The following is a 19452-nucleotide window of genomic DNA, read 5'->3' on the forward strand; positions in this document are numbered from 1 at the left end:
CAGGACACCTGTGCTACTAGTACATTAGTATGCAGTTAAATCAGATGATGTAGAATTAGCATAGCCGTAGGTCCAGAGATGGAGGTTGCATCAGGTGATTCCTGGGGACATGGTCCACTAGCACATGGGTGAGTACTGCATGTGGTTGAATACGATAATCCATGGGATGCAAGCATAGTTTTGCGGCAATGAGTCCTACACTGCAGCATGAAGGGGTGAGACATTGTTGTTACTTTATCTCTGTGGTCTGTTTTACTGTTTATGGCACCTACTGTACACATACTCACTCCTTTGTTTTTGTCTTGACAGCTACATGATGTCCAATGGCTACAAACCTGCGCCCTTAAACCTCACAGATGTGAAACTTTTACCGGCGCAAGATGTTCTAGTTGATAAGCTGGCCGAGAATGCCCACAACGTGTGGGCCAAGGACAGAATCAAGCAAGGATGGACCTATGGCATCCAGCAGGTGTGTGTACTAGGCTTGTCCTTAAGTCCACATTGGTTCCTTTGCTTTTACTGACTGCATAAAGGGGCATGCAGCTCCCTTCATATTTAAGCCAGATATCAGTGGACGAAGAGCAGCCAACCTCAGCGTAGCCACAAAAGGCCCCAACACCCTACTGCTTCTCACTACTGACAAGCCTTGCATTTCAGAATAGCGGCAAGACGACATGCCCGAGGAAGACACAATAAATAACACAAGAAAGATAGCCAGAAGTTGATGCCGGGGAAAGAGAAAGCGTTTTGAGCTGAACCCCAAGATGGTGAACAGCTAGATCTAGCGTTATAGTAAGCCATTATGACAGATGTTAGGGTGCTATGGTGTCTGTCTTGATGTGATTTCCATTTATGTAGCCCTTTGTAAAGCAATGTAGCCAACTGATCATGTCATTGGTGGATATGAAGAGTAGCATACAAGCGTTACAGTGAATGGAAAGGATACTTTGCGCACGTATTAATGTGGCTTCACCTTTTACAAGCTCTGTCCCTTTGGATCTCAAGCGGAAGATGGGATTCATGAAAGGAGGGAGAATGATACAGCCAACGCAGTAGGGTTATCATTGAGATGAATCTTAAGCGGGTGTTTCAAAATATCTTACTGTCAAAGACTAAGCTCTCATCAGCATATGTAGGGCCCACTATAGCAACATCAGCCATGTTACTCTCACGTCCCGCCCCGTTTCCTCTATACTATTGGCATGTCCCACTGAACTGGGGTTGGGGTGGAGAGTGTTGCTAGGCAGCATATTAGAACTTTTGATAAACGCAAACATGCCTCCACATGCCCCTTACAGTACCTACCCCCCGCGCCCTGCCCAACCAACCATCAGTCCCTTTATTGAACAACACCAACAACAGGAGCAAAAAATAAAGCTACAAGGAACGTGACAATTGTGCTTCTTTCACAGGCTTGTTACAAGAGAGGCAGTGAAACTGGAGAAGCCGTGACACCTTTCTTATATCTCGCACACCTCACACACACAACAACTCCAAAAGTGGAGGTTAAGCTTATGATAATTTCAGATTCACAAAGTCCAATAACATCGGCAATTGGATGATGGAGGCAATATACTCTAGAAGAAGCCTTACTACCACAAGGAACCCACTGAAATGTACATCTTCACTGAGAGACACTATCCACGCAGCACAGGCATGTGTACAAGAAGAAATACAAATATTGCTGAGTCAGGGAGCTAAAAAATAGAAAGTGCATCGGGGGTAGGCTCTCAACTTACCCAATACAGTGGAGTGGTCAGGTATGCGCCGATGTTTGATTTAAGAAAAAAACAAAACCCTGCTTTTCTAAAAGAGGAAAGATTTTGCATGCTATGTTGGGCATTACATCTGTAAATGATCCGAAATTTTAATGAAGCTTTGCAAACTACTGCTATTAGCTTATGTAGTATTCCGTTGCTAATTCTAGGATATCAAGAACAAGCGTAATCCACGACTGGTGCCATATGCTTTACTAGATGAACGAACAAAGAAATCAAACAGAGACAGCCTCCGTGAAGCAGTACGGACGTTCTCCGGATATGGATACAATATCGAACCTCCGGACCAGGAAGCGGGTATGTATGATGTAAACGAAGACTCCTCCTCTGCTGCGAAACCACTTTACCTAAGCCTGGAGGGGAGGATTATTTGTAGAGCACTAACAAGGAAGGTTTGAGGAGTCGCCATCAACAATGTGCTTTAGGAGCAGACATAAAATGAAAAGAATGAGCTTGGTAAGAGCAGACACTCAAATGCCTGCAGAGGCATGAGCCCATCTTCTTAGAAGGGCATGCTATGTTAGAAAGCCTTGAGAGAAATAACAAGTCAGGATTTAAGAGGTTAGGCATTATTGCACCTGGATTTCCATGAATAAAGATCCCCTCTTGCATGTTTGAACAATATTTCCGTTAGCAGAAATAAAACCACAAACAGCCAGAAGAGATTCTAATTTCTCTCTCCTGGTCCTGCAACACCCAACGGCTATTCCTTTCTCCTTGGCTCACAAAATAGTGTTTATGCATCTGTTTTTGTCCTTAGGTCATGCTGCAACTAAAGGGAAGAGTAATATGTTGAGAGGTCAGGAAGATTGAGATAAATCAGCAGTCATGGCAAGAGGTTTAAATCCCAGGGCTGAAAACGTTGCTGTCTTTGGAAGTGAGAGTAAAGTATAGTCCTTCAAGCTGTATGACTGCTGCTTACAGGTGCCTACAAAGCATGGCGTGAACCATTAGGTGAAAGGCCTGATTGGTGGACTTTGTCACAAACAGTAGAGGATTGGAACTCAGATGTACAACACAAGAAAAAATGGCAGCTGTGGTGTTGTTTTCACTCCGTCAAACAACCTAAGCATTTCCATATACAAGCAAGGTCCCTTGAGTAGCCATCAACAGGCCGATCTTTTGCGGGTGGGGCAGTGGGGTCTCAGCACAAGTGTGCATTGATCGAAAGTTAGATGTCAGGGGCTCTCCTGCCAAGAAGCAGGTACATGCCACAAGTATTTATTACCACATGAACCTCTTCTGGACTCCAAAGAAGGTGAGTACCAGGCTTCCTGCAATAAATCAAAGAATGAGTAATTATACCCCCAACCGGAAGTAGGGAGCAAGCGATCCCGTGAAGTCTGGCCTGTGGCTCCAAACACTGTGCTTCACTGATGTATTCAAGTCCCTGTCATTGGCAGCTTTATGCCACAAGCTCTACGTTTGGCTTGGATGAGTCTGAAAAGGTCCTTAAATAAACAAATAATTATTTTTACTTGCAAGAATCACTAGTTTTTTAATTTTATTGTGCATTTGTAAGGCGCTTATACATTAAGTAAATTGTGTTTCAAAGCGCCCACAGGACAACAGGGAGGGAACATGGGAATGAAATGCAATTATAACAATGAACAATAGAGGCAGACCTACTAGGCCTTGTGAGCATTCAGAACGTGCAAGTGCAGAGAGAAAGAAGGGGTGGGTGGGGAGGGGGATTTGCTCTAGGAGTACCACAGAGGGAAGTGCTAGGGAGTAAGCAGCTGTTAAGTGACTTGGTGAGAGTTGTCAACTGCCAATAAATAAATAAGTGCAAGCCTGTGATAGCACAGGCAAGTCAGTGCCTAGGCAAGTGCTTGGACCAGGCTGAGGGGATTGGGTGTGGGAGGCCAGGACCCGGGTGGACACATAAGGGCCCTGATCACCAATCTCAGCAGCTGCAGAGTTTAGCAGAGGAGGGATGGATGGAAGGCAGGAGGTGAAAAGGAAGGTCTTGAGGAGCTTCTGGAATTTGGGGAGATCCAGCTCAAGAAGAAGAGGAAAGGGGAGGCTGTTCCATAGGAGTGAGCCAGCCGAGGAAAGAGATCGGCCATCACCTAGCTGTTTAGCAAACCGCTTAACATACAGAGAGTTGGTGCCGAAGGAGCTTAAAGATCTGGAGGCAGAGTATTTAGTGAGAGCTAGTTGTAGATAGCGTGGTGCCCGGCCCCAGACAGCCTTATGAATGATGCAGAGGAATTTTTATTTGATCCTTGCATCAACCGGGAGTCAGTGGAGAGATTGTAGGGCTGGAGAGATGTGGTCCCGGGGCTTGAGGCCAAGGATAAGTCTTGCAGCACTATTACGGATTAGCTGGAGGGGTTGAAGAGAAGAAGAGGGTAGATTATGGAAGAGGCTATTGGAGTACTCTAGCCTAGAAAGAACGAGTGCAGTAGAGACATTGAGCTTCTGGGGGAAAGTGAGGAAAGGAAGGATTCCTTTGAGGAGGTGGAGATGAAAGTGGGCTTTCTTGGAAAGGTCCTTAATGTCAGGGAGGAAGGAAAGAGAGGAGTCGAAGATGACACAAAGGTTTCTGGATACAGATGAAGGAGAAAGAGGAGAGCCCATGGTGGGTGGGTATAGAGAGGGGAAGAAAGAGGGAAGAGGGGTCCCAATGGGAAGGATCTCAGTCTTGTTGGCATTGAGGCAGAGATCACTGGAGCCACACCAGGACTGGATAGCAGATATGCATTCAGAAATGATGGAGGAAGTAGGGAGAGGATCAGAGGGAAGTTTAAAGAAGAGTTGTGTGTCATCTGCAGGACACTGAAAGTTAGGGGAGAAGGTGGACATTTGGTGTGCAAACTGAGCAAGATAGATGTTAACGAGCCAGGGAGAAAAGTTGGAGCCATTGGAGACACAGCAGGTGGAGATAGGTGGGGGAGAAGTATGAGCCCAGAATAACCTGGGAAGCATGGTTATTGAGTATGATATGATATGATATGATAGGTTATTTATAACGCGCTTAATACCCAGAGGTTTCTTAGCGCGAACCCGGGGATCGAACCTGTGTTGCTCCGTGCCGTCTTGCTTCCAAGGCGAGCACATTGGCACTGAGCTATCCTCCCGAGAAAGGAGGACAGCCAGTCCAGTTCCCGCTCTGAGATACATAGGGTATTGTGGATCCTTTTTATGAGGATGGAGTAGTTGACCATGTCAAATGCAGGGGAGAGATCAAGTAGAATGAGAACAGCTGGAGAGTTAGAATCAAGAGATGCGAGCAGTTCTTCACGGGTATTCGGAAAAGCGGTGTCTGTGCCTCTGGAGGCTCAGAATACAGGATGATGGTCCTCTAGGCAACCAACAAGTTCAGTGTGCTGGGTCGGGTGGGGGAAGACCAGCTTCTCCAAGGGTTTCCCAAGGAAGGGGGTGATAGAGATGGAGCGGCAGTTAGCCAGACTAGACGGGTCTGCAGAAGGTTTTTTCAGGAGTGGGCACACAAAGGAGTGCTTGAGGGAAGAGTGGGAAGGTCCAGTAGAAGAAGAATGGTTGCAGTAATCAGCAAGTGCAGGGGCCAGAGAGCCCATTATTGTCCTGAATGGTTCTGGAGGAACAGGGGGAGACCTGTTTAGAGGAGACCTTCATGGAGCTGACAACTCTGGTGACCTCATAAGATGTGATAGGAGAGAAGGAGGAGAGAAAGGCAGAGGGGGGATGGGAAGCTATAGTAGGCAGAGTGGCAGGAGAAGGAGAGGGGGAAAGGGAAGTGAGGATGCTCAGGATGTCCTGAGTTTTTGCAGCAAAGTATGAGGCAGGTGCATTGCAAAGGTCCACTTAGGGAGAGGCGTGGTGGAGACTGCCAAAGGGTTGGCTAGTTCCTTGCAGATTTTAAAGAGTTCAGCCATGTTGTTGGATGCTCCAGAGGCGTGAGCCTGGATGTGGGCCCTTTTCTTGGAGCTATTGGAGAGTCAGTATTGCCTTTGGAGCAGACGACAAGCCAGTTTGTCAGAGGGTGAGCCTGAGGCCTGCCACTTCCGTTCCACAGCTCTGCACTTGCGTTTCAGGGCTGCAAGTTCGGAGTCGTACCAGGTGTTACACTGGAGGCAATTTTCAGGTGGATCCTCATGACTGGGGCAAGAGTGTCAAGAGTATTAGTGATGGCAAGCTTGAGGTTGCTGAGAGCAGAGTCAGAGGTAGCATCTGCAATGGGAGGAGAGGGGGGTGAAGGTAGATGCGAAGGCAGCATCTGACACTCATTTCACCGGACGGATGTTCAATTACGAGGTTGGCATGGCTGGGGGAGGTGCGTCAGTCAGCAGATAGGACCTAGGTGAGAAGACAGGAGAGAGTGATCTGACAAGGAGAGTGGGGTGGTGAGTGGGGCGTAGAGCAGAAGTCAGTGTGGATGAGGGCATCAAGAGTGAGTCCAGCCGAGTGGGTAGGACCAGAGGAGAGAAAGGAGAGGGTGAGTGAGGGTCAGAGGTCACGGAGAGTGGATGCTTTGATTGAGGAGTCAAGGTGGATGTTGAAGTCACCTAGGAGAATGAGTTTAGAGGTGGTTGTGAGGAGAGAGGCGGAGAAATCAGCCCATTCATTGAGGAACAGGGTGGTAGAGGCAGGTGACCTGTAGATAGTGGCAATGGTCAGGGAGGAAGTGGGAGAGATGACCAGCTTGCAGACTAGGCTCTCGAAGGAAGAGTAAGACTGGGTGGTTATAAGGGAAGAAGGGACCCACTCAGGGAAGATCATGGCAACCCCACTGCCAGCACTGTTAGGGTGAGGCTTGAAGTTGATATTATAGCCATCAGGAAGAAGGGAGTCAAAAGCAGTGACTGAGCTGGCATTGAACTATGTCTCGGTAAGAGCGAGGATGTTGAGGTCAAGGTCTTCAAGGAGGAGGCAAATGTCAGCAGAGTGTTTGATGGCTCCATTAATGGGTGAAGATATCTGAGGAAAGACAGTAGAGGTAAGATGAGGAGTCCATAGATCTGGTGAGGGGACAGAAAAGCGATATCAGTACAAATCTGTCTGGAAGTTGCACTGACATGGGTGTCTGCGATTGGTAGGCCGTGGTTAGTGGTCAGGATGCCTTTTTTAAGCTTTTTTCATCCAGACTTTGTTAGAGAGGGAGGAAAGGTGATATTATAGCAGTTAGAATGGATAGGGGAGATGGTGACGGCCATAGGAGCGGTGGAGGATAGGATGGAAGATAGTGCAGGGACTGCACAGCACGAACACAAACTCGCCAGGTGGTTGGCTAGCCAGAGAAGCGAGAAACAGAGGCAATAGAAGCACTTAAGTACCAGAAATAGGGTGCGGAGATGTTAAACACACCAGATTCAAATTTCCAAAAGCACATCAAAAAAATGCAAAATGAGGTACAGAGATGTTAAACACACCAGGATTAAAATTTCCAAAAGCAAGATGTTAAACACGCCAGAATTCGAATTTCCAGAGAGCACAGAAATGCAATGCAAAATGGGGGGCAGAGATGTCAAACACACCAGGTTTTGAATTTCCAGAAAGCAATGCAAAATGGGTTCACAGAGATATTAAACACCCCAGCATTTGAATTTCCAGAAAGCACAGAAATGCACAGAAATGCAAAGCAAAATGTGGTGCAGAGATTTTAAACAAACCAGGATTTCAATTTCCAGAAAGCATAAAATGCAATGCAAAATGGGGGTAAGAAACATACACAGAATGGATTAATGAGAGAGAATTTGATTAGGAATGAGGCAGAATGGAAAGGCACACCCAGGTTCAGACAGCTGTGTGAGTTAGTTAGAAGGCATAACAATGTCTGTGACAAGACTCACTGATGTTCGTGGTGGGAGAACAAAGTACCTGAGCACAAGTTTGAGGGGGGAGTAGATTGCATACTGGGTGGCTGTTCCATGGGGCTAATGGGTCCTGGACACAAGATGTTGCGGGGGAACGGGCAGGAATTCCCTCCACGCCCTCCCAGGCCCAAAAAGGGGTATTTGTTTGTGGGCCTTTTGCGGGGGCCAGCGTTCGCCTGCCGGCTCCCGGATTGGCTCAGATGTGTGGGGCACGGACCAATCATAGGAGTGTCACGCTATACAGGAGGAATCTGTTCACTGCGGTGACCATTTTAAAATGGTCAATGTAAACACAAAGATGTGGCTAAAGTTAACAACAAAAATATGTCTTCAACGTGTTTGCGCTAGGTTCATGGGCATTTTTAAATGAGATGGTTGTGTAGCTCGGTGAACAACAACCTGGCGCATGTCTGCCCACAGCTCCTGACACCTTGCGGCACTTCCTGTTCTTGCATTCACAGCGATTTTTGCCACCGGGCGGGCCACCGTGGGCTCAAGGATTCTCTCCCCGACTCTGCAATCACTGGCTCAACATGGCCACCTGCTCCACTCCACGGCAACTTGGGCCGGAGGCAAAAAGGCAGAAGGGTGCCCACCCCAGCAAGGCCTCTTGCCGCACTAGCTATAGGGAATGTATTGGTCAGATTTGAATATGAATAATTACTGAGGTTTTTTTTGTCGGTAGTATATCATCAAAGGCGACATCCACATGTTTTGGGAACAAATTATAGTTTTAAAAAAACCCAGGTGAGTAAATCATTTAATGAACTCTAGCACAAAGAGGGACTCTTATTTACAGAGGTTTATTGAAATTACGATGTACCTTGGTCCACTACCTTTGGCTTTTGTGTATGGATGGGATAGGCGTTTGTCAGAGACTGTCATAAACGGTACTAACTGGCCATAAGATGGCAACAGCTAGGACATGGTGTGATTGTCTAGGCATATCATAGAACTGCCTGGCAAATGCCTATTGTAATACCTACACACAAGCCAAAACTGTTGGTTTTGTTAATGCTTATTTTTAACAGCACTTCAGTGCAAGGAACAGATGTGTACTCACACTCCCATTAACCCACACCAATAAAAATAAGGGAGCAGATCACGATGCTCGAAAAAAACAGCTTTATTCATACATTCTGCCCGAAGAAGGTCCATAGACGTTCTCAACTACTTCCTGGTAGTCATGGGGTTATAAACTAAACACATTACATCTTCCTATTTATAAAAAAGCAAAATGTACACGTTGCCATTGGCTGTTAAAATAAAGGCACATATATGTCATATGCATTTTTCACCTTTCAATTGGACAATCATTATCCTTGAGTCCTCCAAGAGTCCCTCCCACTATGCGAGATGTCATGTCCCGGACATAATCGGACCATACTCTTATTGGTTGGCACCACAACTTGCTGACAACGTTAAAATACTGGTGCCTGTTACTGATGTGGTCTTTGGTGTTATACTTGTCCACAACGGTCCAATTAGCTTCTGGAGGGGGGTGAAATTGAAACGTCGCCCTGCCCAAAGAACTATCAAACATACTCAAATCTCATCGTTCCCATGCCAGGTCCCAACTTCTCAGAGATTTTGCTCTCTCATGGTCAACTCATCCCACACTTCCTCTGATACATTTTGCTTCCTGCAGGTGTTTGATCCAATTGGGTCATGACGTGCATAGTTTATATTTATATAGTTTATAGTGCATATCCATTATAGTGTGAGACCAGTGTACGAGATTGCTTGCCTTCAATTTATTCAACCTATTTTTGTGTTCTTTGTGCGTACGTAGGACTACTTTCACCATTGCGGGTGCTGTGGGTATATCCTGCTAGTATGTTATTGGCAACAATCCTACGTGCACCGGACGCTGGAAACGTGTATATTTCTGCCTGCTAGTAACAGAATGAACCCAATTGTTGCTTATCTAAACGGAACCCATTGGAAGGGCCTACTTGTGCAGTTTCAGCTATCCTCCCTTTCTCTCAGCCTTGGCACCTTCAGTCGTTTGAACACCATCGTGGACCAATACAAATCCCTATTAAGCTATTTAAGTGGCAACACTGCGCATTCTTAACAATGTGCTGTGCAGGGCCTTGTAAAAGGAAACATGGCATTTCTCTTGTCAGTTATAATGATGCTTTTTAATGTATATGTATATGCACCCTACCGAACTGTGCATACCACCAATCGCTACATTCCCTCTCTGTGTATTCAGCAACCTAACCCTCCCTACAACGTAAACAAGTAGATTCCTACAGTGTGGCAAACTAACTCTAATTCTATCAGAAAATAGCCCCTCTGCCAGAATGAACATGCTAAATGACCTGCTCTTTGGGAAGGTGCCCACTTGAGAGTCCGCAGCCATTGCTTTTAGCTCACTGTACCTTCCACAGAAGGGAAATACCATTTGCATATCAGTCTTTGTCCCGCACACATGGGCAGTCCAGCACCGAAATGCTATAGCAATTCTATTCCGAACAAGAGTACCAACAGCAACCACAGACACGTGTTACAGCCTTGTTGGGCCTTATCAGTGAGGTGGAGCTGTACCTCTCTGAGCACAGTGAGCAAGGGGTGCACGTCTGGATGAACCTAGGAAACTTAGGGGGACTAAACCTCAGTCCCTTAAACAATCAAATAATAGTCATAGGCATGTCTCTGCGAGAATGAACACGGCTGAATGACCTGTTCTTTGGGAAGGTACCCACTCGAGAGTCCACAGCCACACTTTAGCTCACTGTGCCTTTCACAGAAGGGAAATAGCCATTTGCATATCCTAGGGTCATCCCGACGTGCACCCCTTGCTCACTGTGCTCAGAGAGGTACAGCTTCACCTCACTGACGAGGCCCAACAAGGCTGAAACACATTTTCTGGGGTTGCTGTTGGTACTCTTGTTCGGAAGAGAATTTCCATAGCATTTCGGTGCTGGACTGCCCATGTGAGCAGGACAAAGTCTGATATGCAAATGGTATTTCCCTTCTGTGAAAGGTACAGTGAGCTAAAGTGTGGCTGCGGACTCTCGAGTGGGTACTTTCCCAAAGAACAGCTCATTTAGCCGTGTTGTTCTCGCAGAGGGGCACCTATGCCTATTTTCTAACTCTAATGCTACTTGTGTTACATGGTACATGGTGGTGGCGTACAAGAAATGGCACATTATTCTAGCTTTTTTTATAATATATGTTTGCTGTTGCTTGGGAACATGCAGGCGTGGCCTTACGCATCACTGGTCTTATCTGCACCATCACATATAAATGAAGTGGCTGAAGGCACACTTGGTTAAGACATTTTTATTACACCTTTAGCACATTTAAAGCTACAATTAGGCCATTACCTCTCAGCAGACTGCTTAGAAATAAAACTGGAAGGCCAAAGTGTGTTGCTGCTGCTTGATATATCCCATAAGCATGTGTTTTGTGAAGAGGACGGGCAGGTAGTGGGCCAGATTTTATATTGGGATTATGATGTCCATGGGCAATCAATGAGTTGGTAAATAACAAAACACCCACAAACATGTGTGCCCCTTCTGTACATCCAACCTCCCTCTTAACTGTAGTCAAATGCATAGATGGCAGACCTGCTGTGAGCAGGAAGTGCCAAAGAAGCTATCCCACATTCTTTTTTTTTTACTTTAAGCCTTCTGACCTGAGGCTTTGATACGCATTCACCATGTTGTGCCTGTGAATAAGGAATCTAGTTGGAGGCTGGTGGGGGCGGGGGGGGGGGTGAAGCATCTTCTTACAGACCTGCTAGAATGCCACCAGGGCATTCCAAACTTGACTGTTCCATAAAGAAACAGTTCAGCAATGTTACCGGATCTCGAGCCACACTGCCTTGTGGGTCACTTTCTTTATTGACCATTTGTGTTGTTGACTTGTTTTGTTGTTGATTGCTCTTTGTCCGTTTCTCTCCGGTCTTTAACTAGATGATGGAACCTTGGATAGAGTCAGCATTGACAAGATCCGCTTCTTCAGGGTCGAGAAGACATATGCGGTGAAAACTGGGAAGTGGTACTTTGAGTTTGAAGTCGTGACAGGCGGGGACATGCGCGTTGGCTGGGCAAGGCCAGGGTGCAGGTCCGACCTGGATCTGGGTGCCGACGACCAGGCCTTTGTCTTTGAGGGCGGCAGAGTAAGTGCATGAAAGCTTTTCAAATGATTGCTCCATTCGGTCCAAAGTTGCTTTATTGAAGTAAATTACTCTGTGGTCATTTACCTCAACAGCATTACTTCAGGTTTTATGTTTTGCTTTTTTTATGGGAATCCTCTCCATGCCCCATTTAAACCTCAATGACACCCACACCCCAAACATCCTATACCTCCAACCCTTAAAAAACATATATATTTACCTAAAACAGCGTTATGCTATTCCATTCATACCCATTGCATGAGGAAATAAACAACAACAACATTATTTGGAAATGGAGAGCTTTGGTTACAGACAAGCATTTCCATAAAACATTCAGGGCTAGGACAAAGCTAGTCTCCCCTGGGAACAGGTATTTTTCTTCAGTCTAAGAATCTTGCCTGGTTCATAATATGGTGTTAGAACTTTTAATAGCAAATGGGGTGGACTCTAAAACTCTGCTCTTCCCCCATGATTGTAAAGTGCTCCATCGCTTCCTGAACCTAGGTCTGCGCTCAATAAATACCCTAATGAGAATAATAATATGACAGTGCTTGACCAAGATGGGCGGCAAACTCCTCCCCATTAATGCTTGAAATTCTCAAGATTTTTCTTGAAAGGTAGCTGTTCTTGTTGTGAGATCTTCTGCCCTACTTCTCCTTTCCTTTTGAATTTTATTTCAAATGACTCAGGATACCCAATGGCAAACCCCTCACCCCACTTCTTCCCATAGCTGATAGACTCCAGCTGATTTAGATCACAAGTCTGCACCCTGCGACTCTTCAGATGTTTTGGACTACGACTCCCATGATGCCTCCCTCACCAGTGACTGTGCTGGCTAAGGCGGATGGTGGCTGTAGTCCAAAACATCTGAAGAGCCAAAATTTGTAGATCGCAGATCTAAGTGGATAGCAGTATTTATCCAACTTTTTTTAATCTGTCCTGAGTGGAAAAGGCTCTTGCCCATTGTATGAAGTGAACAACTGCAATCTTGGCCGTACCAAACAAAACAGCAGCCTTTGCTGAGATGGGCAGAGCTGCTAGCTGCCAATAATTACACAATGTCTGTGGATGGAACTGTCTTCATTCAGAGGCCCCACGGTGTCATATTTTCAGATAATTACATATTATGTGCCCCTCCTTCTAATGGGATATACGGCTTGGAAGTTGATTGGAAAAGTACACAAATCTGGAGAACATCATATTGATATAGATTGTGTGATCTAAACAGCTTTTGGACCCTTGGCCTCCTCTCATGCCCAGGAACTCGATATATTTTGTTAATTGGTCATTTATATCGCAATTAATGCCCGACGTCTCCAGCTGCTAACCTCTGGACAGGGGGTCAAACCGAGGTCTTGTTCTCAATCCCGGGCTGTTGCCCCTGCGTTGGCCAACCGGGGTTTAGACATGTATTTTCAAAGATCCAAGCTGAAGACAGAGCTGGTGACCTGCTCTGCAGGACTCTATGAAAAGGCGAGCTCTCAAGTTGTTTGGCGCACTCTTATATAATATGACCGTGAATGTGTGTGTGGCAAGCATTGAAGACAGTGCTCTGGGTTCTAACCCCGTGTGGCAAAAAGGATTCAATAAGCAAATGAATGTGGGGGCCATGCCCTTGCTGAAGATCCATCCTTTATTACTTTGTAAGTAGCATTTTCATACCAGGGCCAATATTGCAAACGGATCCTGTGTGACAAGTAAACGGCGAATAAGGCTGGAAATCCCCCCAACAGCTGGACTCACCAAAACACATTACTTTCTCCTATTTCCTTAAAGAAAGCATTCTTTTCTAAGTATCACAATCAAGTGTCCCTCCTTTTGAAAACGCAGTTGTTGCAGGGTGGGCACTGAGGCTATGTTGACCATAACCATCAGGCTATGTCCTTCCAGACGCCTGCAGCAAGTGTCACGGGGGTTCCATGTGTTAAAATCGCGGCAAAAAAGGCTGTGACTTTGCCACTGCAATCTATGTAAAGGATGCCCCCACAACCCCCGTACACATTATACCATTTAAGGCGAGCGGCGGAAACCACTGCAACCCCCGCTCCCCTTAAATGGTGTAATGGGGTACACCTTTCAAACCATGACATTTTTGCCACAATTTCTTGTACCGGCTACATTTTTGCCGCAATTTTCTCACTGCATACCATCACGGGTTCATGGGCAGCATGGCTGGGACTTTACTCCTTTGGAGTCTTGAGAAAGGCCTTGATATACAGACAACGGGCACGGGTGAAGGACAAGTTAACCTCTCCCATAGCGTTGCCTTCATCTGGGATCCCAGTGTTAGTGGCGAGTCTAACAGTTAAGGGTCAAATCTGATACTCAAAGAGCTTTCTCTAACCAACTGTTCATTTCTCCCCCCAGGGCCAGTGCTGGTACATGGGAAGCACATACTTTGGGCGGTGCTGGCGCGCAGGAGATGTGGTCGGCTGCATGATCGACATGGATGACAAGTCAATGCTCTTCACCCTGAATGGCGAGCTGCTTATCACCAACCAGGGTTCGGAGCTCGCCTTTGCAGACTTTGAGCTCGAGAACGGTGAGTGGGGCCGGAGCAATGTCAGGGCTGGGGGCTGGGTCTCAGCGGTGGGTGATATGGCTGGGCAGCATGTGTTTCATGGGAAACAGTTCACATCACATGTAGGTTCCCAGCCAGTTCCAATAATAACTACTGGGGAAATGTTTAGTGAGCAGGAATACACAGGCGCGACTCCTCACCACCACTGGCACCTGACTAATGGAAAGCATTCACGAGGCGTGGACACAGACATGTCCCTTCACAACATACTGAGAGGCATTGATGTGATGTAAGAAAAATAATTGATGACTTTCCCTTTCACAAATTGTATTCTCGCCTCCCAGAGGTTTTCCTTCATCTCCCATTCTACTCTTCCTCCCACTTTTCTTTCCTCCAAATCTGCATTGCATCTTTATCACTATCTGTCCCTCACTCCCTTTGTCTCTTTTTCTTCAACCTTCAATACCACTTCTGTCTTTCTCTCTGTCTCCCTTGGTCCCTCCGTCCATCCTGTTATTCTTTTCTCGCCATCGGTCTCCCATCATGTTTCCCATCTGTATTTTTGTCATGTATCTCTTGGTCTCCATTTGGCCACTATGCCCATTTCCTGTTGCCTCTGTCAGTCTCTTACGCCCCACCCCCTTTCTTCCATTCTTATGGGAGTTCCCACGGAGCAGGGACAGCACCAGAGCTTGAGCGCAGCAAGGCTCGCTTCCCCTTTGGACATGTGGAGGTGCGCTGCAAACGTGTGATGTGGCCAAACCCCTGACTCCTCCCCTGCATGCTCTTCACTCTCCGCCCCTTCCTCTGCATGGGAAGGGGCGGGCACCTGGCATAGTTTCTCTTCTTCCGTTTGATACCTCCCTGCCTGCTGTACCTTTTTATTTGATTTTTGTTTCCATTTCTTCCATCCTGACCTCGACTCCAGCTTCGTGTATGCTGGGTACATCAGGTTTTTCTCAGAGGTCCCTGCCGCTCTATGCATTGGCGTGCTCGGGGTGACGGGTCTCTTCACCGCGGGATACCTGTGCGCTCTGTGATGCACTTTAACAGAAATCACTGAAGCACTGCCTGGTGTGCTACGGGGTGTGCTGGGAGGAGAGCTTCAGGACCAATGCACCAGATCAGCTCAGGAACACCATGGCTTCAATGAAGATAAGTACACCTCTCTCACCTCTGCACCCCAGCCAGGCGACTCCTTCCTGAGAGCTCACTTAGCTGGGAGGGATCGTTCTGAGTCTGTAGCGACTACTCACAGCATCACCAGGGTTTGCCCTTAGGTCTCTACGGAGTCTGATACCAGTGCTTGCACCGAAGGACCTTTGGTATCTAGCACTTCGGTCAGAGGGGACTTTGCTTCCTGTGAGGGCTTGCAAAGTGGACACCGCGCGGAGGGAATTTTGCCTCATACCATAACTCGTCCCGAGGTCTACTCCGTGCCTGTTACTGGTTCTCCTCTCGAGACCCTGCAAGGGTCTCTGGTGGCAGCAAATTCCCAGAAAGTTGAACTTCAACTTCAGTGGTACCCATCACCATGATGTAGTACGGGATACAATGGCACACCATTCCCCGGCGGTAACGTTATCAGGCTCAGATTTAGGCCAGTCACCAGGCGATGCCTCTCCAGTGGTGTCAGATGCTACAGTAGCAGGCAGCTCTGACAGATTCCTGCACCGGTACCACTGAGTTCACTAGAGCTTCCCATATTTTGACCCAAAGTGGACTGGTCTCCCAGTGATAGCGGTTACTCAGCTCAGCTGCTTTTAGTTTCCCAAAGTACCTAAGGTCATAGAAGCTCTGCAGAGGCGTTGACAAATGTGACCCATGACCACCCAATGAAGGACCGCGTTTTGAGAGGTTTCAAGATCTCATGCACTCCAATCAAATGAGGCAATATTTTAAAGGCCTCATGAGGCAAGTGCTCTTGCCAGTCTTGCCCCAGCCTCTAGCTGCTACAGGGTCCTTTCATCAGCCTCAAGCCACTGTCCCTTTAGGCGGTCTGGATCGTTCCTCGATTAGACTCTGTGGTGCCTTTACTACCAGCCCTTTCCGGTGTTATCTCCTTTACCACCACTTTTACCCCCAACCTCTTCACTGTAGTCTTCTCTGCGAAAGGACCCAACCCCTCTGCCACCAGGTTTGCCTGGTGATGACCAGTGCAACATGGATATTTTCACAGACGACACACAGGGGGTGCCCCTGCCTGCTAAGCCTTTCATGACAGGATCCGATACCTTGTGCAGTACTTGAATGTTCTGATACCAAAAGGGACTCAAAAGTGTCCTATCGTCGGTGCTTTCTCTCAAATCCTCAGAGAAATCTGGTATATACATTCAACCAGATGTGTCAGGTGGTGCTTTCAAGCTGTGGGTTAAACCACTGTTGGTTCCACCAGTGGCCAAAAAGGTGGACATTCCTTACCCCTTCGTCCTGGGATAGAAACTCTGATGGGTGGGTCAACCTGCGGCAGCAGCTACTCTTTTTGGGAAGGCCCAAGCATCTTCATAACCATCATCCTCCTCCATTCAAAGCCTGCTTGGTAAGGTTGATGGAGCGCTGGACGCTGCTGACAAGACATTTGATCAGACTCTGCCTCTTTCTCAGCAGGATTCACAACCAATGCAGCAAGAGGTTCAAAAACTCTTACAGATGGTAGCAATAGAGCTCCTCTGTCAGTGAAAGGTTCAGGCTTCTCTTTCAGGCTCTTTTGTCATCCAAAAAAAGAAAAAGGCTAGCTTTCGTATGCTTCTGGAATTATCTTCTTTCAATACTTTCTTAACCAAGAAAATGTCTAGATGCTAACCCCAGCAGCAATGATCCAAACTTCTTTACAGCCAGGCAACTGGTTGGCTGCTGTGGATCTCCAGGCAATGCATACATGTGCTGCTTTGGCCCCTACACTGGCGCCTCCTCTACCTCTCCATCAGAAGAGGCCATTACCAATACAAGGTTTTTCCCTTTGGGCTCAACTCAGCCCCTGCGATCTTCACAAAGCTGATGGCTGTGATAACAACATACCTGCGTGTCAAAGGTAGACATCTGAGCCGTATTTAGACAATTGGCTGGTCAGAGCAGGCTCGCCAGCTCAGGCAATATTTAATCTTCAAGTCCTGCAGGTAATTTGATCTGCAGCTAATGCTCTTCTCGTGGCTTTCTGTCAACACCAGAAAGTAAATTCTGGTACCAAAACAAAGTCTGGAATGCATAGCTTTCCAGTGGGACACCAGGACAGGCAAAGTGTTTCCAACTCAAGAAAGAGTGGCAGATGGTTTGGCTACATCTCTTCTTAACACTACTCCATGTTATGGTGGTTCCAACACCATCTGGCAGTGCCAACGTGAAACTGAACATGCACCACATTCAGTTCCACCTGGTGGCTCAGTGGGTCCGTACAAGGGCTCCTCAGAACAAGCTAATTTGCATTCCAGATTGGATCATGGAGGATATCCTGTGGTGGATGAACGATCAGAATCTCCTGCTGGTGACTCCTTTTGAGTGTCCCCCAAATAGCTAACATTGGTGACAGACTCTTCCCCGTTGAGATGGAGCACCTATTTGGGAGGTTTACTAATCATTGAAATTTGGAATCAGCAGGACGCGGAGGAGCATATAAACTTCATGGAGTTGAGGCAATAATTATGGGCCTTCAACGTTCTTTCGCGTTCGAAAGAAGTCTTCACTCATGATCCTTACAGACAACATAATGACCATGATTTACCTGAACAAACAAGAGGGGGGCGAGGACAGTGAATGTGTGCGCTAGCATTGTAGATTTGGGTGTTGCCCCGGAAAACAACATCCTTTTTCAGGCGGCCCATTCGACAGGGACAGACAATGAGGAAGTGGAGGCACTAAGCTGGTTGGGGCACTCCAACCATGAATGGGAACTCATCTTGGAGGTTCCATGAAAGATTTTTGACAAGACCAGAACCCCTCAGGTGGAACTCTTGCACAGAAGCAAACTACAAGTATCACTGTGTCGCTTCATGGAAAGGGAGATGCATGAATTCTCTAGGGGATGATCTGTTGTTCCCTTAAGACAACAGGTGAGCGTATGCCTTTCTCCCTCTCACCCAATTCCTAAGTGTCTCCAGAGTTTTAAGAGGGAAATGAATTGCTGGATCCTACCACCTCTCCTTCCCCGTTCCTTCCGGATCTCCTTCAACAACAAGGTGTGAAAGAGCTCCAGCTCATCCCTCATACAATTTACTTGGATCTTTGGTGCCTGAACCAATAAAAAATAAAGAATTAATTTATAGCGAATAAAAAACAATTAACAAATACTGCATTGTTTTGAAAAGATATATGTGGGGGTGGATGCAGGGTTAAAGCTGGTGGGTTAGGGGTTGGGGTGGGGTTTTAAACATGGGGAAACAGGAGGTTTAGGGGGTATTTCATTCATTATTCTGGGTTAGTTAACATTTCATTCTTTATTTTTTGGTTTGTGAAAATCACATAGAACCAACAGACATATGTCAAATTGGGCTATCAGGTGATAACATGCAGATCCTAGCGGCATGCAGGAAAGGGTCCACCAGATCCCAGTATAGAGGAACATGGCCGAGATTCTGCCATTGGATGCTTGACAATTCCATGAATCCCTTGCAAGCGTCGGTTGATGATGTTTTATCTTTCCTTTTCAAGCCTGGTACACACAGGAAGGTGGGTTTCCTCTTTTAGGAACCACCTTGTGACTCTGGGGTTGTACCTGTGTAACAATCAAAGGATTATTGGTCTTTCCAATACAATCATAATGCAGCACCTTGTCGTGAAATTGGACCTTTTTCCTCCTATACACAGACCTCTTCAATCAGGGCATCTGAATGTGGTCTTGACAGTGTTGGTCCACATTTGAACCTATGGGCTTGGTGGAGTTGTGGCTTGCTTCTTGGAAAACCACCTCCCTAGTAACAGTAGCTTCCCCAGCATTGGATCTTTCATAGATTCACATGCTGTTTTAATATTCCAGACCGTCATACTGGGAAACCTCTGTAACATGAATGCAGTTTGCCTTTACATTTTTAAACTGTGTGTCACTTTAGTGCTCAACTAGAATCATTTTGTGTCTTCAGGTTTTTTACCACACACGTTAAGTGTTGGGAGTCCTTGAGAAATCTCTCTTTGGACATTCGATGATTTTGTCTATTTGTGCATAGTTTTCCTATCAAAATCTTTCAAGGTTTGGTGCTGCATCATTTTCTTGCCGGCTGGTTTGAAAATTCGGCC

At 46.6% G+C, this 19452-nt stretch overlaps 1 protein-coding gene across 7 annotated transcripts in view; it reads left to right on the forward strand.

Moving 5' to 3' along the window:
* The window catches only part of RYR3 (ryanodine receptor 3), a 1751462-nt gene that overhangs the window by 748035 nt on the left and 983975 nt on the right, over positions 1–19452 (forward strand). For all 7 annotated transcript variants that reach the window (XM_069638568.1, XM_069638566.1, XM_069638573.1 and 4 more), the window contains 4 exons: positions 310–469; positions 1928–2075; positions 11503–11708; positions 14073–14247. In XM_069638568.1, the coding sequence (XP_069494669.1) occupies positions 310–469; positions 1928–2075; positions 11503–11708; positions 14073–14247 (689 nt within the window). The remainder of the gene's footprint in view (positions 1–309; positions 470–1927; positions 2076–11502; positions 11709–14072; positions 14248–19452) is intronic.

This window comes from Ambystoma mexicanum, chromosome 14 (assembly GCF_040938575.1).
Source record: "Ambystoma mexicanum isolate Mex_15411 chromosome 14, UKY_AmexF1_1, whole genome shotgun sequence".
Lineage (NCBI taxonomy): Eukaryota > Metazoa > Chordata > Amphibia > Caudata > Ambystomatidae > Ambystoma > Ambystoma mexicanum.